The 26,294-nt window shown below is 40.3% G+C and overlaps 1 protein-coding gene across 1 annotated transcript; it reads right to left on the bottom strand.

Moving 5' to 3' along the window:
* Positions 1–3,264: 3,264 nt before the first annotated feature.
* Positions 3,265–21,379, bottom strand: cds2 (CDP-diacylglycerol synthase (phosphatidate cytidylyltransferase) 2). Its single transcript, XM_038303654.1, has 13 exons — positions 21,160–21,379; positions 16,226–16,368; positions 15,899–15,995; positions 13,734–13,831; positions 11,860–11,999; positions 9,710–9,768; positions 9,327–9,409; positions 9,068–9,155; positions 8,887–8,955; positions 8,641–8,793; positions 7,412–7,531; positions 7,222–7,325; positions 3,265–4,456 (listed from the first exon to the last, which is right to left on the bottom strand). The coding sequence occupies exons 1-13, from the start codon at positions 21,229–21,231 to the stop codon at positions 4,330–4,332; spliced, it is 1,353 nt and encodes a 450-aa protein (XP_038159582.1). The 5' UTR covers positions 21,232–21,379; the 3' UTR covers positions 3,265–4,329.
* Positions 21,380–26,294: the final 4,915 nt, after the last annotated feature.

Genomic DNA, 26,294 nt, shown 5'->3' with positions numbered 1-26,294 from the left:
AAACACCTAGTTATGTCTCAGAACTACAACAGAGTTAAATATTCAATAAATAAGTAGTTTAACTCCTGAGGAATGATGTAATACATTGAAACTGTGGGGAAAGATAAGGTCTGGGTTATATACTGAAACAGATGAAATAGAAGATGGTTTATTGTATAAAGTCCTGATTTACTCTGCCAACCTTTGCCTACCTGCTACACTAACGCATGTCAACAGAAATCACCTGGTTTAAGCTAGAAGGATTAAGTCTCGCCTGCCATCACCCAACAAAAACAAAAAGGACACAAAGACAACAGAGGAAGGTTGATAAATAAGTTGGACGTGAGACTTTGAACCTAATCTTTATCTAAAGCACTGATGCTGTAAACTTTACATGACAAATAATCCCAGAGAAGCAGATTAAGGTAACAGAAAATGTTGAAAAACTATAATGATTATTTTCTTAGATTAAAGCCAAGAATAGACGGGTTTATAGGATGAACGACAATAAAAACAGAGTAAAAATGCTTTTCCATAGAAGTATGAACAGAATTGACTCTACTCTTTTAGCTCCTGCTCTTGAAGGTTATTTTTGTAAACACATCTTTTGGGCCACAAGTCTCAACTGATGTCCAAACTAGACCAACATTTAAGTTTTGCTGTATTTCCATCACAAAGTATTCAAACTTTTCATGGAAAATGTTTTGCTGTTCTTAATGTTGACTCAGGATATTTATTTTAGTGAAATAAATGTTGAAGTTTTGAGGAAATTGAGTTTATGGCTGCAGATACTATTCAGACTCTGTAGAGTCCACAAAGCAAAGGAAAGGCTATAAAAAATACCCAGCTGAGAAATTAATTAGAAATTAGCAAATATTTTCATAAGCTCTTCACTGGTTTAAGTTAAGAAGTGTTTGAAAATTTCACCATCTTAGAAAGTTTGTAAAATTCTGATAAAAAAAAAAAAATCCAAATGGAAAAAGTGAAAAAAAAAGTAAATAAAAAACAACAAAAACTATGTTAAAAGTTTCAGAAATCATAGGAAAGCCAATAAATGACTGGCTGATAATATTAAGCTGATATTTTTAAAAAGGCGGATGGATTTCGCCCCAAAGTGTTGCTGTGCTTATCCAAAAAGAAACCATTTTTAAATTCCTTACACCACAGCCTGTTATCAATACAGCGGCTACAGTCGGACCCACAGGGCGGTCAGAGGGGTCGGCTGCTGGAGCAATCAGTTCCATTCAGTCTCAGAGACAAGCGAACTCTGAGGGTAATAAACCTCTCAGCCTATGAATGCTTTCATTCCCCAAATGTCTGATTTTTGGAAATTAGATAAATATTCAAGGGGAATATTTCTCAAATTAACAGCTTTACATGATTCCAGGTAGCAGAATGCTAAATAATCAGTTGGCTAATGGCTAACATCAGCATCTTAGGGCAGCTCTACTACTGAGCAGACATTAAAAGGCCAGAAACATTGAAAGAACTCAGGTAAGAACTAAATTTTATATATACAGTGGGGCAAAAAAGTATTTAGTCAGCCACCAATAGTGCAAGTTCTCCCACTTAAAAATATGAGAGAGGCCAGTAATTTTCATCATAGATATACCTCAACTATGAGAGACAAAATGAGAAAAAAAAATCCAGAAAATCACATTGTCTGATTTTTAAAGAAATTATTTGCAAAATATGGTGGAAAATAAGTATTTGGTCAGTTACAAACAAGCAAGATTTCTGGCTCTCACAGACCTGTAACTTCTTCTGTAAGAGGCTCCTCTGTCCTCCACTTGTTACCTTCATTAATGGCACCTGTTTGAACCCGTTATCAGTATAAAAGACACCTGTCCACAACCTCAAACAGTCACACTCTAAACTCCACCATGGCCAAAACTAGAGAGCTGTCAAAGGACACCCGAAACAAAATGATAGACCTGCACCAGGCTGGGAAGTCTGAATCTGCAATAGGTAAACAGCTTGGTGTGAAGAAATCAACTGAGGGATCAATTATTAGAAAATGGAAAACATAAAAGACCACTGAAACTCTTCCTCGATCTGGGGCTCCACGCAAGATCTCACCCCGTGGGGTCAAAATGATCACAAGAACGGTGAGTAAAAATCCCAGAACCACACGGGGGGACCTAGTGAATGACCTGCAGAGAGCTGGGACCAAAGTAACAAAGGCTACCATCAGTAACACACTACGCCGCCAGGGACTCAAATCCTGCAGTGCCAGACGTGTCCCCCTACTTAAGCCAGTACATGTCAAGGCCCGTCCTAAGTTTGCTAGAGAGCATTTGGATGATCCAGACGATGACTGGGAGAATATCATATGGTCAGATGAAACCAAAATAGAACTTTTTGGTAAAAACTCTACTCGTCGTGTTTGGAGGAGAGAGAATGCTGAGTTACACCCAAAGAACACCATACCTACAGTGAAGCATGGGGGTGGAAACAGAATGCTTTGGGGCTGTTTTTCTGCTAAGGGACCAGGATGACTGATCCGTGTGAAGGAAAGAATGAATGGGGCCATGTATCGTCAAATTTTGAGTGAAAACCTCCTTCCATCAGCAAGGGCATTGAAGATGAAACGTGGCTGGGTCTTTCAGCATGACAATGATCCCAAACACACCGCCCGGGTAACGAAGGAGTGGCTTCGTAAGAAGCATTTCAAGGTCCTGGAGTGGCCTAGCCAGTCTCCAGATCTCAACCCCATAGAAAATCTTTGGAGGGAGTTGAAAGTCCGTGTTGCCCAGCGACAGCCCCAGAACATCACTGCTCTAGAGGAGATCTGCATGGAGGAATGGGCCAAAATACCAGCAACAGTGTGTGAAAACCTTGTGAAGACTTACAGAAAACGTTTGATCTCTGTCATTGCCAACAAAGGGTATATAACAAAGTATTGAGATGAACTTTTGTTATTGACCAAATACTTATTTTCCACCATATTTTGGAAATAAATTCTTTAAAAGTCAGACAATGTGATTTTCTGGATTTTTTTTTTTCTCATTTTGTCTCTCATAGTTGAGGTATATCTATGATGAAAATTACCGGCCTCTCTCATCTGTTTAAGCGGGAGAACGTGCACTATTGGTGGCTGACTAAATACTTTTTTGCCCCACTGTATATCTATATCTATATATATATCTATATATATATAGATATATATATATAATAAAAACAACTGCATAAACACACGAAGTGGAATATCAGCATCAATCATTAAAAAAAATTAACACAACGGTGAACATCTTTAAACCAGAAAAAAAAAAAAAAAACACCACAAAAGCTTAAGCTTATGCTTTACTAACAAATCACACTTGGAATAAAAAAACAAAACCTTAAATCTTGAGGAATGAACAATTTTACGCACAAAAACATTTAACGGTATTGGCAAAAGTGCAACATGAACAGATTTGCCCGGGTCCAACATTACTACAGCGGTTCAGTGTACGACCTTCATGAAGCTGCAGGACCATCAACATGAAAAGCAATGGCAGTGCAGGAATCATTTACCATCCCACCCATCAGATCAAACAGTAAGTCAGCTGCACTAAAATAATACTAGGAGGAATGACGGACACTATGAAACAGGTGAGAGGTCGGTTGCTAGCCTTCAGACGGATTTTTTGGTGAACTCAATCTGCTCACAGAAGGCTGTTGAGGCATTTATCTGACTCAAATGTTTAAATTAAATTCACGGCACTAATTGATGATGTAACGGTGATAAATTGGCCGAGTAATAGAGCTTCTGAAACGAACGGACACAAAAATGTGCATAACCGCCTGAACACAACAGACAGCGTTAAGATTCACTAGAACATAAGAAATATAAAACCATCTCTGTATAAATAGCATCACAAACAAAAAAAGTGAAAAACCAGAATAATGTGGGAGGGTGACGCTGCGGTAAGATTACAGTGTGTTAACAGCTTTAGATAAAAAACAAAACAAAAAGAAAAACAGCATACAATAAAACATGAACACACCTGAACCAACATTTTTGAGGATACAGCGTAAACGAGCAGAAATATACATCCAACCAAAATTTAGTTTAACAGTGTTGCTGAAATCAGAAAAACAATAACTGGGCTGTACTGGTAATGAGGGACTGAGCAGTAACACACCCAGTAAATCTGGAAACATGGGGGTCCGGAACAGGATTCACCAAGCAGACAGACACAGAAACACAAAACGCTCCAAACAAATCCAACTGGAATGAACCAAAGCTGAACGTTTTTTTCTAGGTTTTCCTTGTTCATAAATAAACTGATTCTGTGAGAGCGCAGAGGGTTGAAGGACCCCGGAGCCCCTCACCCCGAGTGCTGCTCTCTGTGGGGGGCCGGGGATCTAAGCCTCCACAGCTGGCAGCAAGCCCTTCTCTGTCAGATGAGCCTTCAGGGAGTTGAAGATGTAGAGCTGCTGGTCTGGTCGGAGGGCCAGGAGCTGCTGGATCACCTTGCTGGGGTTGGGGCCCCTAAGAGGAAACAAAACATGAATCAAAGATAAACCTAAAGGAGGCGAGGGGGCTTTTCTTTACTAGGAAATGTCAACATGTCAAATAGACAGCAAAGATGAATAATCAGGGTACAAAATGTACTGAAAAAAAATAAAATAAAACTGAATAAAAGAAATCAGAGAGCTTTTAATAAATATGTTTGAACAGTTGCCAGTAGCAACAGCATTCATCTGAAGAAGTTTCAGTGTTGTGTTGAAAATGGGGTCAGAAGAAGCATGAATAGATTTAAAATCTTTTGGAAAAGATTCCAGACGTTCTGTGGCGCCAGAATTACCCTTTGAATTACATCAGTAGAGGTAAATAATTTTAACTGATTTACTGAAGCGATCCAGTTCCATTCACCACAAAACTTACCCAAATGTGGAACTGAGGGTCTGGTTTGACCTGATACTACCTAAGGTCATTCGGATGTTCCAATCACTTCCATGTGTAAAAAGTTTTATATGAAGAAATGCAACCTTCCTGAATTTAACGTCATAAAACACCTTTGGAATAAATCAGAGTGGAAGCTGCAATTCCTTTTTTTTTAACCAACCATAAACCCCAAACCCAAAGTTACTATTCTGGGAGATTTTACCTAATAGATTAAGAACAGGCAGTAGAGTTAACAGACAGACTTGTGGGCATGTAGTGTGCATCAACGCTGCTTTGCTAAGCACTAAAAACTAAAAAACAAACAAAAACAAAACTAAACCTTGAATGTATTAACAGTGTTTGGAGCAGAGAGGTACAAATAATTGAAAGCTAGCTTGGCTAACAGACACTAAGTACCGTAAATAACTTTGACATTTAGAGGAGAGCACCTTAAATTTCTACAAATGTCACCTATGTTAAGAAACGCTCACTAATCTTGTTTAACTGCTGAAGTGTGTAGCACAGACGGCTCTCTTTTCCACACAGTGTGAAGTCTCTTCTAAGGCCAATATCTAATTGTCATTATCAATCCAAACAAAAGGATGCTTGAGGGTTTTTTCTTGTTAAAAAGTAAATTCATTAAATGTTAAACAACCCTTAATCAGAGTCTTTCCTCTTAAATATTAAGAAAGACATTGCTGTTATTGTTATTGTTCTGGAGCTTAAAGAAATTAGCTTAATTTTCACATTAGCTTCCCTGATCTACTTAGGACTTGTCTGTATAAAAAAAACATGCAAACTCGACAGCACCTGTAAAGCTGATCTAATAATTGGCCGAGCAAAAATTATTTAATGAATGGGTGTGAGAGAGTGTGCAGAATGGGAGAATGACTGAATCTAGTGTAAGGTGCTTTGGTCTTGAAAAGGAGCTATGTACATACAGCCATTTAACATGAAATGTGCCAAACAGCAGGCACAGTCCAATTAGTGCATTATCCTTTATGCTGATCAGCAGTAGGTGCAAAAAACCGGTGGAGAGATAAGTAAATATTAGTATTAATAGTGAAAATAAAAATGGCTGATAAAGGAGAAATGCAGAGTTTTTTTTTTTTTATTCTGATCAATAACCTCAAGAATTTCACTGTATTTGCTGCTCATCTATGTTTTCGGTAAACTGGGATCCTGTTTATTAGTTATTAATTTGTTATTCTTATGGCAGTTTATTTATCAAATTATTCAGAACACTGATAGAAATGGGAACAATAAAAATTTCTCATCAGATCAGAGTTTTACAAAGAAAGTAAACGCACCCTCCATCAGCTCTATGATTTCACATGTAAGGCCAGACTATGCATGTTTGGATTTTTACTACATTGTAACAACAACAAAAAAACAAGATCAATAATTATTCTGACAAAATACACAAAAAACAAATAAATAAAAAAAGAATTAGTTTGTAGAAAAAATAAGTTACAGCCATTATAAAGCCAGTGGATTTGACAGGTGAGGCGATATCAGCTCATGATAACCAAGAACTCATTGTTCCTTTAACATTGAATCATTTTAGAAAGCTGTAAAATCTTAACCAGGATCGGATTCACCAGCAAATGTATCTCGCAGTCAGAGTTAGCAAATTCAAGAAACTAACAGGCCTCAGTTAGCATGCTAACTGCTAAAATGTACAAGAGCAGATGAATTGCTTGTGATGAATATCAGCAGGTAGGAAGTCATTTCCCTCCAAAAAGAAAATGCACCTTTCTCTTTTGGACAGAGACAACAGTAAATCTGTTCGACCAAAATAACAACAAAAAAGTCAGACTTGGTGGAAACCCACAGCATAGGACAATTATCTTACCCAAACTGTCAAGCACGGTGGTAGAGGTGTGAGGAACTGGGCTTGTTTTGAAGCCACAGCACCTCCCTGCAAATTTAAATCAACCCAGACCTCTTTTGTACAGCGAAGGATTATAGTCAAATGTGAGTCCATCTGTTTGTCAGCTGCATCATGAGAGGATTTAAGTTGCTTAGCCGAAACTAAACAACAAATCTGAATCAGAAAAATTAAAAGAACAATGGTGTCCCACAGTGCAGAGGAAAGAAAACTGCAACCAAATGTCTACACCTTAATAAACTAAAGAAATATTTTAAAAAAGAGTGAGCAACTAGGTCCAATTAACCTTCATACTTTAATATGTGCATCTGTACACCAAAAACTGGTTTAACATCTTAAAACGATGAGCTGCCAAGGATTGAAAGTGAAAGCATCAGCACTTCACTGTGTTTTCAGACATTTTTTAACTTCTCTGGATATGAGGTGTGTTCAACACTTTAAGTAGTTAGAAAGCATTTATACTGGCGTGAGGGTTTACCTGATGAAGCTGGCAATGTAGACATTAACGAATGTAGCCATTAGGTACTGGCAGTCAAATCTATCCATAATGCCTCCATGTCCTGGGATAGTGTTGGCAAAGTCCTGACGAGGAAAATCAAACCAACATTTATGAGGTGGTCTGTTTAGATGCTGAAAGCTTCCTGGTGTCTTTGAGGTCTCCTTCCTACCTTGATCTTAAACGCTCTCTTGAAGCCGCTGGCAAAAAAGCCACCAAAGGGTCCCACAATGGAGGCGAAAGAGGAGAGAGCGATGCTGTGGATCTGGAATGGATAAAGACGGACTGTGGTCTGTGGAGACAAGACGACACATATTTTACACACTTGCATAAATAAAATATATAAATACCCATGTAAACCTGATGGGCAATAATACTGTATAAAAATCCTACTACATAAATATATATATATATATATTTAAAAAAAAATGCTGTCATTAGTGGACGCACTGTATACATCACATGTACCTTCTTCTCCTCCTTTGATTATTTAAGCATATTTACTGTGTAAATTTCTCCACTGTGAGATCAATAAGGTCAATCAATCAATCAATCAATCTAAACAGAACTTATTAAGTTGCAAAGATTTGTACCAGCAGTACAGCAGCATTTGTGTGCTGGATGATACAAGAACAACACACCCACATGTGTTTGTTCCTTCTGTGTGGAAATGTGGTTTGATGTCCACGTCGCACTGGTTCCCTCCTCCTGTTTCTGTTCGCTCATTTTAAGTGTTGTCACTTTGATAGCCAGACCTACCGGAGGTCGTAACCCCTGTGATTGGCTACTTTTCAGGAAATCCTGCATTGTTCACCTCAGGTTTGCTCACTATTATAAAAAAAAAACTCAGAGTTGGAGCTCCAACACAGCAATCAGTTCCAGTCAGCCTGCAGAACAGGTGTAACTTTGAAAAGCTATGACCATGTCTCGATGCCGTCTGTCCTGGCTGACCTCATGATTTGCTTGGATGTCAGGCAGGTTTCAGCATTAACCAGATTGGCATCAGTTTGCCCGTCATGACCTACAAATATATAACATGAGCACCCAGCTGTATGGAAACCTGATCAAATGTTTGTTGACGTCCCTTCACTGTTAACTGCTCCTGACATTACCAAGCCCCCAACTGTTCAACAAGTGTCAACACTATGGCCATAGAAATATGAAGCACTGAAAACCGATGTGTTGTTGAGATAAAAATAACTTTATGAATTTAAGATTTAACTTTGCTCAATGGAGTCAATTATTGATGAAAGTACGACAATTTCCCCATTGAGGGACAATAAATGGATTTTCTTCTATTCCAAGGTAGATTTGTAAAAGGAGGATAAAAACTGGACATGTTTGTAACAACTTTGTGTTGCTCGTTTTAAGAATGATAGACGAGGAAATAATAGGTCATACCCATCCAGTGACAGACTCCAGGACTCCTGGCAGAGTGTATTCCTGGAGCTGAAACAGCTCCGAAGGCTCACAGTCCACCTGGAAACTGTTGGAATCGTTGTTAAACTCCACAGGACAAACGAAATAGCGGCATCCAGCCATGACGTAGGACAGCTGAAAGGAGCATAAGGACCCGCTGAATTTATCCAACAAACATGATCTTTAAAAAGGACGACTCTGTTCTATTTCATTAAAAACATGTCTTACCATGATGCCAAAGACAATGGTGGCAAATAAGCCACCAATAAACCCTTCCCAGGTCTTCTTAGGGGACAGCTGCAACACATACAAATCAGACATTTCAGTCGATTCTAGTGCAACTACTTGTTTTTGACTGAAACACAGAAAAAAAGATCAACATTCTTCATTACTAATGTTTCTTTACAACCTTAATGAGTGGGGTGCGGCCGAAGAAGAAACCAAACATGTAGGCCATGATGTCGTTGCAGATCACACAGGAAATGGGAACAATGAACCTATTTAAAGAAAAGCAGAGAATGTATCATCTTAATTAGGTTTCAGAGATATAACCTTATAGTGGGGGAGAAAAAAAAATGAGATGAGTTTGTAAATTGGCTGAGACGGCATGCAGTGGCTCTGGCTTTTAGCTCCATCCACAGTGTATCAGAACAGAGTGAAGGACTCACCAGATCATCCCCTCAAACAGGTTGTGAATGATGAGGTGGGACTGGGTCACTACAATTAGCAGAGTCACATGGGTCCAACCAAACTGTGGAGAGAACAGAGGCAGCTCTGAAAACCAGAATCTGGACCGAACTGTGGCGCTTGGGATGGATTCATACAAGCTCAATATTATTCATACATTCCTAGTGCTACTAGCTTAAATTTCATTAATGTAAAACTATATGAATGTTATTTCACAACAAAATATACCAGCTTCTGGTCAACATTTTTGGACTAACTAGGGCTGAAATCATTCTTCTGCTTCTGTTTATTTGTTCAGACAGCTGGTCTCCTCAATAACAGTAATCAGGGAGGATGGCAGGAAGGAGGCGAGGCAGCCACTCACCATGTAGAACTGAAGACGGTAATGTTTCTTCACCAAACTCAGCACAAACATGCAGAAACCTACAGGAGCAGAGCCATGTATGAGAAAATAAATTACCACGGGTTCACTGGCTGAGATTAAATCATTCACAGACAAGATCACCTGTGTTTAAACTGAATTCCAGCTAAATTTAGCCTGACCTATTTCAAGGCACTGTGCTGCAGAAGCAGTAGGACCTCAGCTTTTGTTTTCCATGACTGATGTCGGAACAGGAAGCCAGAAAGTAAAGACGGACAAACAGCATCATTCACTAGATCTAAAAATAGATCAAGGTAATAATAGTGAAGGCTAAATTTGTGAGAAGAAACTTCCCTTCTAGACTCATTTAAAAGCTTAGAAGAAGAAGAACGGAGGGTTAGGTCAGAAGTTCTCTGCATCAAGTCATAGGAGACAGCCGGGCCTTCAGTTTTACCGTCACACTTAGACATAGGAAGAAAAAAAGGGTCAGGGTGCTTCCTTCCTTCCTCCCCACATCCTGTGTGCGGTGCCTTTAGGAAACTGTAGTACTGCTGAGTTACTAACTGACATTCTGCAGCTCAGGAAGCAGACATGACAGTTTGAACAGTGAAAGAAACAACCATGGTCCACCATCGCTCATATCTTCACATTCTTAATTTTCATCAGCCAGTTAACGTACATCTCTTGAAATTAAGTATTTTCCCTTCATAGGAGCAGGGCTCAAAATAGTAATTTGGCCCCTAAAATTAAATGATTATTCATACTGCATTTTTATAAGTGAATTGATATTTTTTCTTATTAAAAAAAAAAAAAGTGTTATTCCATTGGGACAATTTTACTTAAAGTTTACTTTGTGCAATTAATCAGAGGCATACCTCTCTTTTCAGATTTGGATCAGAAGTCATTATCCTTCCACTTTATAATAATGTCTCTCAATATTAGTCAACATTACTGATAATTTCAACAATAAAAAATGTTAAAATAAATTTGTTAAATAATCACCATCATATATTTTACATATAAAGAGTGTAACAGTCATTTTTCTTGGCCAGCAATGTGACTGTTGCAACAGCAACTTTAGAGAGGTGTTTTCCTGTATTATCTTCTCCCAAAGGGAGCAGCAGATGCAATGGACAGAGGAGAGTAGTTTTGTAAAAGAAAAGGAGGAACAGCAACAAGGCGGGACCGACCTACAGTTGGCGGGAAAGCGAGACCACAAATTAAAGGTAGCGGAGCATTTCGCAGAAAACAAAGCCACAAAGTCACAGAATTTTAGGCTGTGTACAGTTGAACAAGCAAATCAAAGCAGCGCCGCTGTTAAGCATGAGCTTCTTAAACAACCTAGCCCACAGAAAAAAAACAACAATGGCCAAGATCCACCGAGGTTCAGAAAATCATGCATTATATAACAAACTTAGTTTTACTTTTCTAACACAAACATTTTTTAATTCAGCTAAAAACAAGAAAATGAATGAATAATCATAGTAAAACCTATGATTATTCATTCATTTTCTTGTTTTTAGCTTGCATGTTGATTGAGGTCAAATTGGTGTTAGAATGTTAGTTGTAATGTACTAATAAATTTTCTAAATTTGTAATTAATACAAAATAATCATTTGATAAGTCAACTAATCAACAAAATAATCTGACTAATCCATCCATTTTCTATCCCGCTTATCCCAAGCGGTGTTGCAAGGGATGCTGGTGCCTATCTCCAGCAGCAAGAGGCGGGGTACATCCTGGACAGGTCGCCGGTCTGTCGCAGAGCAACATGGAGACAAACAACCATTCACACACACAATCACACCTAAGGGGAATTTAAAGAAGCCAATTAACCTAACAATAATGTTTTTGGACTGTGGGAGGAAGCCAGAGTACCCAGAGAGAACCCCCGCATGCTCAGGGAGAACATGCAAACTCCATGCAGAAACAAAGAACATCTTTTAAAATGTGGTATTAAGTTTTCTGCCAGGTGTAATCAGGCACTTACTGGTGAGTTTAAATCACTTGTTTTTTTCTTGAAAGGCCCATTGATTGATTGATATCACCTCTAGATTTTCCAATATAACCAAGAATAATGTAATAGAACCTCTTGAAGGAAAACTTTAACATGGACATGTATCTCTTTTAGCCTCTCCTCTGGATGCACCTACCTGTGAGGTAGAGCGCAAAGGAGATGAAGCGATGGTATTTGCTGAGAATGCGAAGCGGCTCTTCTCTCTGCACCAGTGTAAAGAAGTAATCCGTCACCGTCTCACCATAGAAGAAGTAGTTCACACACAGCAGGAAGTACCTGTAGGGCAGAAAGATAAAGTAAATTTAGATATGGAACCCTCTGGAGGCCTGCTAATCAGACAAGAGTTCACATATGTAGTCTGCTATAGCTTTCATTTTTTGCAGAGTTTTTTTCAGGCTTGTGGAATTAATAACACCCCTTTCCCACTGGCTGAAAAACCCGTTTAAACCTTGGGGGAAATAATCGTCTTTTATAGTAGTGGGAATGGCTCAGTGACCCATGTTAAACAACTTGGCGAATGACCCGGGTTAATATCACCTTTAAACAGCTCGGCTCCGAACTGCATACAGCGGTGCACCCTGATTGCCACTGGGGTCGGCCAGTCACAACTGGGCCCCTTTGGGTTTGGGCTCCTGGTGCTCTCATCTGCCCTTCTCATGTAGGTTTGGCTGTCCCTATTTCTGCCCTCCTAGTGTCCCAGTGATCTGGGGTTCGTCTGGATATCTGGGCCTCGTGTTGCCTCTTCAGTGATCCTGGGCCCCGTAGGGCATGACTGGGTCCGCTCACACCTTCCATTAAGCATATTTTCCTTCTGAAGAAGCTTTGTAAATCCTTCATACACAAGCATGCCCATCCATACATACCATTGGAGTTTGGTTCCAGGTCTTAACAGATACACCCTGATATTAAATACTAAGCTTGTGCTACAGATATATACCACCCTATGATGATTACACATTGTGTAATCATCATAGGTTTTTTCTTCCGCAGAGAATGATATCTAAGGGATACCCGCTGCTTTTGAAGCTTTTTCTTTATGTTAACTTTGGTTGTCTGTTGTCTTCTTTTTGCCGTTATTCTTTCTGTTTCCTGTTCCTTTCATCTCATACTGGTGTGGAAGCAGACTTCTAGGAGTGTACATGTCCTCTGTTGTCTAGTTTTGCTGTTTTGTTTAATTTTCTCTTTTTTCATGCACTCTTTTTTTCTCTCTCTGTCCCCTTAGTTCGTATCTCCTCTTTCTTTCTCACCTCTCTTTCTGTTGTAAATGATTTTACTCCCAAAATTATTTTCGATAAAGTTCCCAGAAGCGGAACCTTAAGGCAACAGTCAGGATAGTGTTCTTGTGAAAGCAAATCTGTTGGGCTATCATCCAGCTCTGGGACATCTAATCCCAGAGCTTTATTGGCAAAACAGGACACGAAAAACAAAAACACAAGTCTGTTTATATTTGATAAACATGCCGCAGAACGCTGAAAGCGTTTTCAGGGGGACCAAAGAACGATACAATAAAGGAAAAAAAGAACACTTACTGGACGCTAGCACCCTTCCATGTTGCTCTCCACTTTTTACTTTTCTAATTTCTGCCACACTGGTGACATCATCAACACTAAGCCATCATGATGGTGTCACCAGACACACAGCAGTGGGGGGAGGACAGAGACCAGGCAGCCTGCGGGCATTTGACCCGGCTTTTTTTGCCAATGGGAAGGGAGCCAAGTGCGGATGGTTAATCGGTCAACCCGTGTTGAAAAAACCCACGTTTACCCGCTAACTGAGTGGGAAAGAGGCTGATTGTCACTACAGTGCACTACTACAGCTAAAAGTAAACTGATGATTCACAGTCTGCTAGTATTACTGATATCAGGAAATAAATCTAAAAAGCAAACTACAAGAAGCCAGAAACCAAACCTCAGGAAATCTGCAACAAAATGAACATTAAACAACAAGATGAGAACCAGAGTAGCTTATTTTTCATGCAGTCGTATCAGCGATAAAAGATGGACTCCTCACCAGCTCAGCGTCCTGAACCAGGGAAGGTCGTAGGAGTGGTACACGCTGTACCCAATGGTGATGATTTCATGGAAACATTTGATCTGAACACAAAGGACCTGCACAGACAGAGCATCACCTTAAAGATCACATGAAAATTCACTTCAAAATGTTTACGTTAAGAAAACTTCCAAAGAAAAGCTAAAGCAGGAAGCATGTTGTTACAGATGGTACCGTTTCAGGTTTCTTGTTACATTATCATACTAAAGTTTAACTTTAAATAGAAAAACACACAAGACCATAATCAAGAATCAATAAAGAAATTACATTAAATTATCACAGAAAGCAGGACGTCTTAAACGTGGTTTAACACCGAGCAAGGAAGCAAAAGATTAAACATCCAAATTCTACTTGCTAGAGAAAGTTTAAGAGATCATCAGCTGTCCATGTGTGTTTTTACAGAATGGCTGAGTGTTGGGGGTGAAGCAATACATTTAGCGCACTGCATGAGACAAAAGATGATGAATGATTTACAAGTTTGAGCTGAGATCACAGCTGTATTTAACTGTGATTAGATTCAACACAGATAAAATGGATCAAATATGAAACAGTCTAATTCGATTCAAACTATTCATTACAGAAAGTCTGAGTCTTTGAATCTGCATGAAGTTGTTGACTTTGCAGCAACGTTTTCTACTTTGCAAGTGGAAAGGAATGGTTCCCTTTACTGCAGAAAGTGTCCAAATGCAAGACATAACATTTTCCATATGACTACATAACCAATTAAATACTATTTTAGTTTTTGGCTGCAAGTACGAGTAAATGCAATTTGGTCTAGATTTATTCAGAACTAGCTTTCAACAGGAAGAGACCTTCAGTAGAAACTGCTACAGTTAGAGCAGCGAACTTCATAGTCGACTCTTATTCCTACCAAAGGGACTGCATCACAGCCTCACCTCCAAAACACACTGGATCTGTTCTCACATATAAATCAAGAGAAAGAAAATATCTGTGATTTCAAGTGATTAAAAGAGATGCAACAGGCATTAGTTCCCCTCAAGACAACATGGCAGTGGTGGAGGTAATAACCTGAGTTATATCTGTACTTCAGCCATGGCTCTAGCGCTTACCGCGCTCGTTAGGGGTGTGCAAAATAATCGTCATGATGATGCATCGTGATTCTAATTTTCGTGATATACTGCATCGATTCTTGACGCCAAGTATCGATTATTAATTTTAAAAAATAAATAAAATTGCATGAATGGTTGGCAAACATCAGCCAAAAACAAGTGTAATACAACTTCCAGTCCAGTAGATGTCGCTGCAAATGTGTTGACGCACGCTGCCTTGTGTCACAAGCATTTCCGGCCGCGGGATACTGTGCAGAGTCATCCAAAAACAAAACATGGAGGAGAAAATATTGCAATGCATCGCAATAATTCAAGTATCGTGATGCATCGTGATAGAATCGCATCGTGGCCTGTGAATCGTGATTCGAATCGAATCGTGACTTCTTTGGCAATACCCACCCCTAGCGCTCGTCATCGTGAACTAAATGTGAAAAAATATTTCGTCTCCTTATCAGCCTCTAACTACTCTCAGACCCCTTCTTTGTCTTTTCCAAGGCATTAAAGTCCAGTTGCAGATTGTGTGACTCGAAATGAGGCGAAAAAGTGTTTCTGATGCAATTTGGCAAAATGTAAGAATTTCATTGTAACCAAAAACAACCATCCCATTGAAGCGTTAAAACTTAGCGAAAAACATGAGTTTCTCCAAAATTGCAGTGTTTCCATTTTCGCAAAATTGTTTTTGTAATTACAATTTGCTCAGTTTGATGGTTAATGGAAATGCAGCTACTGTGGTGCCTCCTACAGGGAACTGTAACTCTTAGTAACTCTTAACTGTGATCTTTTGGTCTGGGTTTAGAATATTTTGACAATTTGATTCCACCCAGTGGCTTAGAAGTACTTAGTAGTCATATTGCTAATGTTGTGTTGTGCAGCAGGTTAGCTTCATATAGGCAAGGCTCTGATTGAGACTCCAGCGGGTTAAAATTCTAGTTCTTCATTGTGCTGCTTTACAAATAATGTTTGAAGAAAACAAGAGTATTTCTAAGAATATTACCTCTGCTGTTTTTGATTTTTTTGACTCAAGAACTTCCATTTGAAGTATCTGTTTGTACTCACAATCATCATGAGCACCATGGGGCCCAGGTAGATGATAAAGAAGAAGAAGGAGATCATGGCTAGTGTTAAGATGCCTCTGACCCACCAGTTCTTCCACCTGCCGGAAAAAAACAAAATAAAACAGACATGTTTGTCTCAGCTGATCTATTCATTCAGGTTTTAAACAGATATACACATTTATTAAGTTTCCACAGAACTTAAATGTTTTTTTTTTTTTTTTTTTTTACTTATTAGTCTCCTAAATAAGTGTGAGACTTTTAAATATAAAGTATACAGAGCACACCCAGTACAGCATGGAAAAGTAATTTTCTCCAACGTTGAGTGTACCTTGATGAGAGTCCAGACAGCGCCTTGTTTAGTACCTCTGGGGTGTCATCAGGAGGCACAGGGACCTCTGGGACTCCCGAGTCCACCTTGGACTCGTTGTCTGAGACTCCATCTTTCTCTACCTTCAGCTCGCTGTCAGAGCCCTGATAAACAAACAAACACACAGGACAAGGTGTGATTCTCTGGCATGAAGACCATAAATCTATGAGAAGAATGTTTACCTTTTTGGTTTTAAAAAACAAAGGCATTTAGCAGAATTCTGCCTGTAAATGTCTACGTTGTGAAGCCTTTCTGCTAAACAGCCTGGTGCCATTATTTCCCTTAACATTATCCGTGAGTACGTGGCTGATGTTTCTGCTGCCAATATGTTTTTTTGGTCAACTGCTGGACTAAGTTTTAAGACGTCATGAAAATGTAAACATCCCTCTATAAAGTTTTGTTTTAAATCCTTGTGACAAAAATGTTGAGGTTTATTACTTCTGTTTGGATTCGATAAACCCTTGTTTACTTCAATATTAGCTGAAGACCTGGGGGGAAAAAAACTTGTTTGCTAGTTGATGTTAACTCTTAAAGGGCATCTATGTTTCTCTGGTGAAAACATTTGGAGGAATTGATACTTAATATGTCTTTTATAGACTGAAAGGTTCTATGAATTTGAAGGCCAGTGTGTTCAGAGGAAGCGCTAAATTTTGTCGACTTCTCGAATCAGGGTGAACAACCAAATATAGACCAGGCTGACTGTATAAACAGATAGAGCCATGCATAGTCAAATACTATGAAAAGCATGTGGTGCAGTATTAGTGGAGGGAAGTGTTCAGATTTAAGCTTTAATAAATGATGATGGGGGGTTGAGCTGCACAGTGATCTCCATGGGTTTCCTCATGTCAGAGGAAGACGCTACGTTTAGCAAAATAGGCTAAGACTCTGTGTGGGAAGCAAATGACCAGGCCAAGAACCCCCCTCCGTAAAACCTAATCTGGAACATTCTAGTTACAGGTTATGAAACAGAAATATTTTTAGACACAGAGGAAAGCCCTATATCATGTCCTAAATCCAATTTTTTTCCCCCGTTTGGCTTATAATAGAATTCAACCTCAGGTTAATCCCAAGGTGCTGGAAAATATGAAATGCACATAACATTATGCAATGTCCTGCATAGGACACAACAAAGATTTGTACTAAAACACACACATATACACAATTCCTAAACCTTTTTCTATGTCCTGGTTTCTATGGAGACAATGTCTGCCATCAGGAAGCCTGGGTTAAAAATAGGAGCCCCTTCCACTTATACACTCCTCCCCTTTCATGCTGCCTTCCAAAGCAGATGCAACTTTTGTTTTCCTTCAAGTGACCAATCTATGAATAAAAGCTGCATTTTCAAACCCTGAGAGCACACAGTGGTGTTCTTCCTTAACGAATAAAGCTCAATCAATCTGGAAGCATCTAACTGGGTCATATCAAGCTTAGTGTAAATTTAAATACTGATTCTGAAGCGTAATTATATTTTTTCAAAGCTGCTGTTTGTACAACAGCACATTTTATACAAAAAACCCCAGACAAAATTAAGGAATCTATGCAGTTGAATATATATAATGTGTTTGCTTAGCATTTCTCACTGCACGTTATTCATTAATTGCCACATGATGCTGATGTTTCAGTATTTCCACAGAGCAGAGGGAGCACACTAGAAAAACAATCTAGAAATAAGTAAAAAATTCTTAAATTAAGTCAATTTACCCTAAATTTCAGTAGGTAAATGGAACAGTTTGCCAATAAAAAAGTAGTATTTTTACTCCTAAAATAAGATAATTAGATAATATGAACTTGAAATAAGACAATGCAATTGCTTTTTCTTATCTTAAGTGTAAATTATCTTGTTCCATTGACAAAATGTCTCTTTTACCTCCTCAATCCAGAACAAATGCACTTATTATAAGAAAAAATGACTTATCTAGATTTAGATTTTTTTCCAGTGCAGAAGCTCCGTGGAGACCCACAGTTGAGCGTTAAACGTGTGTCCGACCCTCAGGACCTCGGAGGGGTGTGCAAATATTGCATAATTTATTGTGACGGATTTCATCATTATGAATTTTTATTTATCGTCCCTAAGTTTAAAAATATCACTTCTTTTTATATCTTTTGGAGACTTTCCTTTCATGGAGGTGTGACAAGAAGTAGACATGTTTACAGTTGGCACAAACCATTCTACAGGACATACAGAGGATCTACTAAAATACAGCATATCTCGCTAAACGGTTCCTCCCTGGCATGAAACATCACACGTTCTTGATGCTTTCTTTCCCAAGCAGAGAGATGGATAGATCATCAGAAATATGGGATGATAGATGAAGTTCAATACATGCCAGTTATGGAGGTTAGAGTCTGTAAAGGTCTATAGACTAAGACAGAGGTTCACTATTCAGCAGGACAGTGATTACAGCAGAAGAGCTAGAGTGGGACGGTTTAGATGAAAGAAAATGTTGCAAGACTGAAGAAATTATTTTCACAGACGCTTCCCATTCAGTCTAAGCATGAGCTAATTCACTAGAAGTCCAAAGTCTGTAGATCCTACTTTAAGCAACAGACCTGCAGCTGTAGGCGCAGTGACATGTGGTTCTAGAAAAAATTTGACAGAAGCACTTAAAACGGAAAGCTCAATTAGACTACTGTAATTGTTGATTAACAATTCTGACAAAATGCATCTCATATAAACAACTAGCAAATAGTAAGACACAGACTGAGATCATGTTACAATAAGAGCTCAGTTTAAATAAAAGCAGGGCAAATGGAAAAAAATTTATTGAGTTGCAATATGAGCCCAATTAGGCATCTTTCCATAGGTTTTGATGTCTGCTGAGAGAGATAACCTGTTTTTGGTTTTTTCACCTAACATGAGAAGTGATGCTGAACCATCAACAGGTAAACAGGAGACGAAAGCTTTAACTCCTGAAAACAGAAAGCTTTAACTCCTGTTACAGCTTTCTGTAAATGTACAAGTACAGCGTGTGTGTTATGTCTAACGCAGTAGACCAAATATAAACCAAACTCTACAGCAGCATCAGAGTTGACCAGGACCTTTTTAGTGGTTGATGGTCTCAGTAGACCAGGCCAAGAATAGCTAAAAAGAATAGCCCTTGATTGGTTAGTGGTGTCTGTAATGGGACACTTTGGATTGGGAAATGTTGCAGCTTTTCTGAATGTCCTGCACTCCCAGTAAGGCTCTTCTGACTATAGAGGAAATAAACACTTTTTAACTGAGTGCTTCAATCATACTAACCAGAACCTCTGTGAACATGTTATAAATACTTTATGATGCATCACACCAAAAAGCATTTAAGACTCCTGTATAGCTATAATAAATGAGTTAACAAATGAACAATCTGTCAAATGAATTGTGCTTTTTCTTCAGAACTATTACATTAGACACAGTTGTTGATTTGTTATACATTTGTCTCAATATTTATGTTGCATAGCTCTAAATTTTGAAGTCATAACATTTTTGTTGATTCAGAGATGCAGAAAGCCAGCTCCTGAACTATGGGCAGTATTTAAAAAAGAAGAAGAATTTAAAGCAATGCATTCATCCCAAAGGGATATAAATATATATTTCATATTTATCATATATCATAGTTATGTTTCGTTTTTTTTTTTTTAAAGATTTGTTGGGGATACTGATGGCTGTAGGCAGGAATGATCTCCGTAAGGGTCGTGATCGGTCTCTGACTGAAAAGACTAATGTGAAGCAGGCTGATGAAGAGGATGGTCTACTTTATATGCCCGTGGAGCTTCTTTAAGTAAAATATGTCAAATAAAACTAATAAACCTCATCTTAAAACACTTCAAATTACCATTACAGAGAAGTGGAAGAAAAATGTACTTCTTGTTTTTATAGTTCTTACAGAAATTGGCTAAAATCAGAATCAGCCGATCAAAGCTTTGCAAAAACTGATAATCTGTAAAGATGAGGAACAAAATCAATGATCTGTGCATCTTCACTAAAAAACAAAAGGTTTGAGCATTTTTTATTCATAAATACAACTACAATCTTATATCCGGTATAAAGAAAATGCATGAAAACATAGTGAACTTTGTTTTCCTCTAATAACTAGAATAGCAGTTAATTTTTAGGCACTTTAAGAGTGTAGGACCAGAGTACAGATAAAGACGCAGAGAAGATAGAAATAAATGTTTACTGAATGATTCCCTGGTCAGGACGACCTTTAGCTGTTTGTTTTTAGGACAGTCTTGTTTATTTTTCTAGCAGCTTTCAGCTGTTCTCTGTGCTTGTCCTGCTCCACCCAGCGCCACGCCCCTTTATTGAGTCTAATTAGCAACCAACAGGTTTATCACATCCAAATGGACATAATAAACACAGATCCTTTCTTATCCTTTTGATGTATTTCAATTCTGATTTCCGTCATGCTGTCAAAGCTTTAAAGTGTTTCTATCAGTCAGACTGATGCAGACAGGCTGGCAGCTCCATCCGTTTACCCATCGTTCTATAAGACGTTTAAAAGCAAACCAAAAGATGTAGTTTCTTCATTAATAACACCTTTAATACATACAAAATCTTCTTTGTTAATGCTTTTATGTTTATCGTGACTACAAATGCCGCATTTTTTTTATAGTTCAATCTTCTGACTTTAGGTCAGGCATGTTTTTAATGAAGCTTTCGCCCAGAAAGACAAACAGGAGCATCAGTCAGCGAAGCGACAACCAGTTAAAATGGCTTATGAGAATTAATAAAATGTTCTCTGTCGATAATAAGGTCGTTAAGGAAACGACTGAAATCATTTTAAAAGAACTCGACTGTTTAAAGCGGATGAGTGGTGATGCTTGTTTCCAGCCACAGTGGAACATCAACCCGCTAAGCGGCTAACAGTGCTAGCATCCTGGCTAACAGCGTTAGCATCCTGGCTAACTGACGTTACCTTGTCCTCTGATGGCTGCTGCTCTAACGGAGGGTCGCTGTCTTTGGCTCCTCGATGCCGCAGCTCTGCCATCTTAGCTGCTAAACGACAGACGTTGGCAGTCAAGGTCCAGAGGTCCCGGCAACACGCTGTATGCTGGATAAACTTTGCTAAGATTTTAGCTAAATGTGGGCAACACTTTTTTTTTTTTTTTTTCCACTAGCAGAGCACAACCGATGACAAGGAGATGTTCCGGTTTTCAAAATAAATGTCAGAACAAATACAAAATCAAAGGGCTTCATATAAAAAGAAAAAAAAATCAAAGATAGTTGATAACAGAACCAATTAAAAAAAAAGAGAGCGGATGGGAACAATAATAAACATTAAAGAGTCACATAAAGGGGGATAATCCAAATGTAATTAAAACAAATAGAAGGATGATGATGATGATGATGATGATGATGATGATGATGACTGTTCACGGTCTTATTGAAAGTCACCATAATAAATAAACAGGAAGCCAGGGCAGTGATTTACACCAGATATGCAGAATATTCTGAAAGGCAGCAGCTGCCTCCATCTGGTTAATTTTATTACTTTTCATATGTAACACGGGGGAATTACCCGGATTGTGACCGAGGACGTGGCCCTAAACCAACTAGTAGACCACTAAAAGTATCAAGTAGCCTAGGGTCTCCCAATTAAATGTACCTAGGTAAGTCTGGCTTGAAATGAGGAAACAGATTTAGTATACAAATTATATATTTTATTTATGGATTATTTTACAATTGGAAGACAACTTTATTATTCTATTTTAAAATCCAATAAGGCACAAGAACCCGTGACAGAAGAAGCAATCTGAGACTCTAGAAAACACTGCAAACCACGTTAGTAGCACACAAGATCAAACAAGATTATATTAATTTAGAAGAACACGAATCTCACGTTGCGTCCTATAGAGCTGCGCCCAATCAGCTTATTAATAAAATAAATAAATGGTCGTTCTGGTTCTGTAGTGCCCGTGCTGCAACTCTAGCTCCAGAGAAAACCTTTTACCAAGAGCATAACAAAAAAAAGGGGTCTCAATGGTGAGAGCATAATAAGCAACAGCAGCAATCTGTAACAACCAAAAAAAACAATAAAGTGTCTGCGGACCATTATACAGGAAATACAGAAATAAAAGAAAACAATGTACCTTCATCAGCCTCAGACAGGGATATATGCAGACGCTTCCATGAAAACTTTTCCAGCAGCGCAGTACCAAGATCCAAATTCTGTGTAGCAGCACGGCTCCCAATGCTCAGAAGAATCTACTGCACACCAAACTAAGCCGACTCTCATAGCTTGCTTGCACACCTGGTGCCTATATACGCTAATGAGCCTGTCAATTCTGTAAAGCAGACGTGAAGGTAAAGAAACGGAGCTGTGATGTGTTCAAGGACCCAAAACGGGTGGGAATTTACACCCACTAGACCACCCGGTTACATCCTACCCCCCCTCTATGGATCGGTGGCCCAACGATAAAGTCTAGGACCAAGGCCGAAAAATGGCTGTAGCTAAGCTGCTGGCACCAGGGATCAGAGAAGCAGCAGCCCCACTATCTTCATTCCTTGCAGGTACTGGGAGACGATGGGGATTGGAGTGTTTTCCAGCAGTTTTACGAGTTGATCTTCTAGGCCCAACCCTACTGCTTTGAGAGGTTTGTGGAGACTGTGGCACTTCAACAGGCGTCCGAACTGTAGGGATATCTGATGGTTCTTGTACCAATGGCATGGCTGCATTACTGCCAGTCTCTCGGAGCACCAACCAAGATCCAGACGCCACATCATCCTCATCAATGTTCTCCTCAGGTGCCTGCTGTGACCAATCATTGCAGGTCTCCGTGATCGACAGGGCAGGCTTTATAGAGGTACGATGTACTTGTCTAACCAGATGGAGCTTGTCAACAGGAGCAATTGAATAGACCACACCGTCGGAACTTGGTGCTTTCACGACCTGGTACACCGTGGAGCCCCATGCATCCTGGATCTTTCGGCGCCCTGGGCCAACATCACGCAGATACACTCTTTGCCCAACTTCCAGTGGCTCGCAGGTGACCTTTTCATCATGTCTCACTTTTCTCCTGTGGGCTGCCAACTCCACTCTGCCTTTAACAACGTCAATGGCCATATTTAGACGCCTCCTGTGCTCTGCCACCCAATCACAAACTTTAGATCCTGTGGGCTCAGGAAGATGGCCAAGCAGAAAGTCCACTGGCAGGTGGGGCTCTTGTCCAAACATGAGGAAGTGAGGTGATTCACCAGTCGACTGATGGGCAGTGGTGTTGTAATAGAAGACAAGCTGTGGGAGATGTTCTGGCCAATTTCGTTTTTCCTCTGGTGCTAGGGAACGAAGCAGATTGAACATAGTTCGATTGAACCTTTCACATTGTCCATTTCCCTGTGGATGGTAGGGTGTAGTGCGACTCTTCTGCACTCCATACAACTCACATAGCTGTTGTACCAGGACACTTTCAAAGTTCCTCCCCTGATCCGAGTGGATACGGGCCGGCACCCCAAAACGGTAGAACCACTCACGAACCAGAACCTTTGCCACAGTTGTTGCTTTCTGATCACGTGTTGGGACAGCTTGGGTGAACTTTGAAAATACATCTGTCATCACCATCACCAGCTCCCTTCCATCACGGGCTGGTTCCAGAAGTGTGAAATCAATGGCCAACAGCTGATTTGGTCTTGAAGCGAGAAGGTGACCCATAGGGGCTCGAACTCTTGGCTGGGTGTTCTTAGCAAGGGTACACCTCTCACACTGTTCGCACCAATCCTTTACATCTTTGTCCACTCCCGGCCAGAAACATCTCTGCTTCACCACATTAATCGTCCTCTCGACCCCCTGGTGGCCATGATGTTGATGAAGCTCCTGCAACACCTCTGTTTTTAAACTCCTGTGGGAGAAGAACCTGAAAAACTTCTTCTCCACCATCTGGTCTCCACGTGCGCCGGTACAAGACGCCTTCCTTCTGGACAATTCGGTCCCACTGTTTCAGAAGTCCACGTGCGCCTGGCCCCAAACGCTCCTTTTCAGCCCGGCTCGGCACCCTTTGTTGCTGCCAAAAGTCCAGGAAGGCTGAAATGGCTGGATCAGCTCCTTGAAGTAAGCACAGATCTTCTCTGCTGCGAGATGGAAGGGCAATAATTGCCAACTGGGCTGCATCCTCCTGTAGCCCACCAGCCCTCTCACAGATTATTTCTGGAACGGCTGTCCCAGGGAGGCGGTGCTGTAGTTGTATTCGGTCCTCATTTATTGATTGTCTTGAGAGGGCATCAGCATTCTTATTCACACGACCTGGACGATACCTGACTGTATAGTCAAATGCAGAAAGTTCAGCAACCCACCGATGCTCCGTGGCCCCCAGTTTGGCAGTGTCCAAATGGCTCAATGGGTTATTGTCAGTCCAGACGACACATCGGTGGCCCCACAGGTACTCTTTGAACTTCTCAGTCATGGCCCACTTCATGGCCAACATCTCAAGTTTCATGGAGCTGTAACTTTTCTCAGCAGCATGCAAGCTGCGGCTGGCATATGCAATTGGTCGTACCCGTCCACTCTGCTCCTGCGACAGCACGGCTCCCAACCCACTGTGGCTGGCGTCTACCTCTAAAATGAAGGGCAATGAGAAGTCAGCAAAAGCAAGAGTGGGAGCACTTACAAGCTTGGCCTTTAGTTCCTGGAAGCTCCTTTCACAGTCTTCTGACCACACTCCTTCCAATAGTTTCCCTTGTCCTCGACGTGTCTTCGAGGCAGGATGTCTGGAAACAAGGCGATGAAGGGGGCCAGCCAATTGAGAGAATCCTTCAACAAACCTCCGGTAATAATTGGCAAACCCAAGGAAGGACCGGAGCTCTGAGACATTGGTAGGGTGAGGCCAGTTTGACACTGCTGCGATCTTGCCTGGATCTGTGGCCACACCGTCCTCAGAGATGCAATGTCCCAGGTACTGAACCTGCTTTTTGAAGAAGTCACATTTCTCCAACTTGACCTTCAGTCCTTCTTGTTTTAGACGACTTAACACCACCTCGAGCCGTGCCAGGTGTTGATCAACACTGGAAGAGAACACAACAATATCATCCAGGTATAACAAGAGTGACTGACCATGCTGAGCCCCAAACATCCTCTCCATCAAACGTTGAAAAGTTCCTGGTGCATTGCACAACCCGAATGGCATTCGATTGAATTCAAAGAGGCCAAACGGCGTGCAGAAGGCAGTTTTTGGGCGATCATTTTCTGCAACTGGAACCTGGTTATAACCACAAGCAAGGTCCATGGTTGTGAACCAACGAGCACCCGCTAGAGAGTCCAATGTTTCTTCTATTCGAGGCAATGGGAAAGCATCCTTTCTGGTCTTTTTATTGAGCTGTCTGTAGTCCACACAAAGGCGAAGACTGCCGTCCTTCTTTCGAACCAGGACAATTGGCGAGGCATAAGGGCTACTGCTTTCACGAATGACCTGGGTTGCCAGCAGCTGGTTAATATGTGACTTAACTGCTTCGTACTCAGATGGAGGGATACGCCGATACCGCTGCCGTACAGGAACAGTGTCTAACAGTGGGATGGTATGCTCGATCAAGTTGGTAACCCCAAGGTCGCCATCAAAAGCAGAGAACACAGACTCGTATTTTAGCAATAACGCTCTCACTTTATGCTGCTCTTCCCTATCCAGCATAGAGAGATTAAGTGACGTTATCTTTTCTCCCCCCCAACACCATGAGTTCCTCTGAAGATTGGACATTTTCTCTCTCTTGGTAGATAGATTATGCGATCAGCCCCCCTGTTCGTCGGAGTGCCACTTGTACTTGGGCCAGCTTGTACATCATCCTGTCGATTTGAACTTGCTAATGCAGAATCCCTCTCCTGCTGCAGACGGCTCCTTTCGGCCTCCAACTGCTGGACTCGAACACGGAGTTCTTGAAGTTCCTCATCCATCGCACCAGGAAATGATGATCCTTGGTCACAGCTTCGTCTATCCAGCTAGGTCCCACGATGTGCTTACTGTTGCACTATTATGCTCTCACCCAAAAAAAAAATCTATAAGGATCTCTACTAGAGCACCACAGAACCAGCACAATTAAAATCAAGAGAAGAAAGAAGAGAAAAAAAAA

The sequence above is a fragment of the Cyprinodon tularosa genome, unplaced genomic scaffold (assembly GCF_016077235.1).
Source record: "Cyprinodon tularosa strain WSP-4 unplaced genomic scaffold, ASM1607723v1 ctg515, whole genome shotgun sequence".
Lineage (NCBI taxonomy): Eukaryota > Metazoa > Chordata > Actinopteri > Cyprinodontiformes > Cyprinodontidae > Cyprinodon > Cyprinodon tularosa.
Note: the sequence above shows the minus strand (reverse complement) of the source record. Positions and strands in the feature narration are given on the sequence as shown.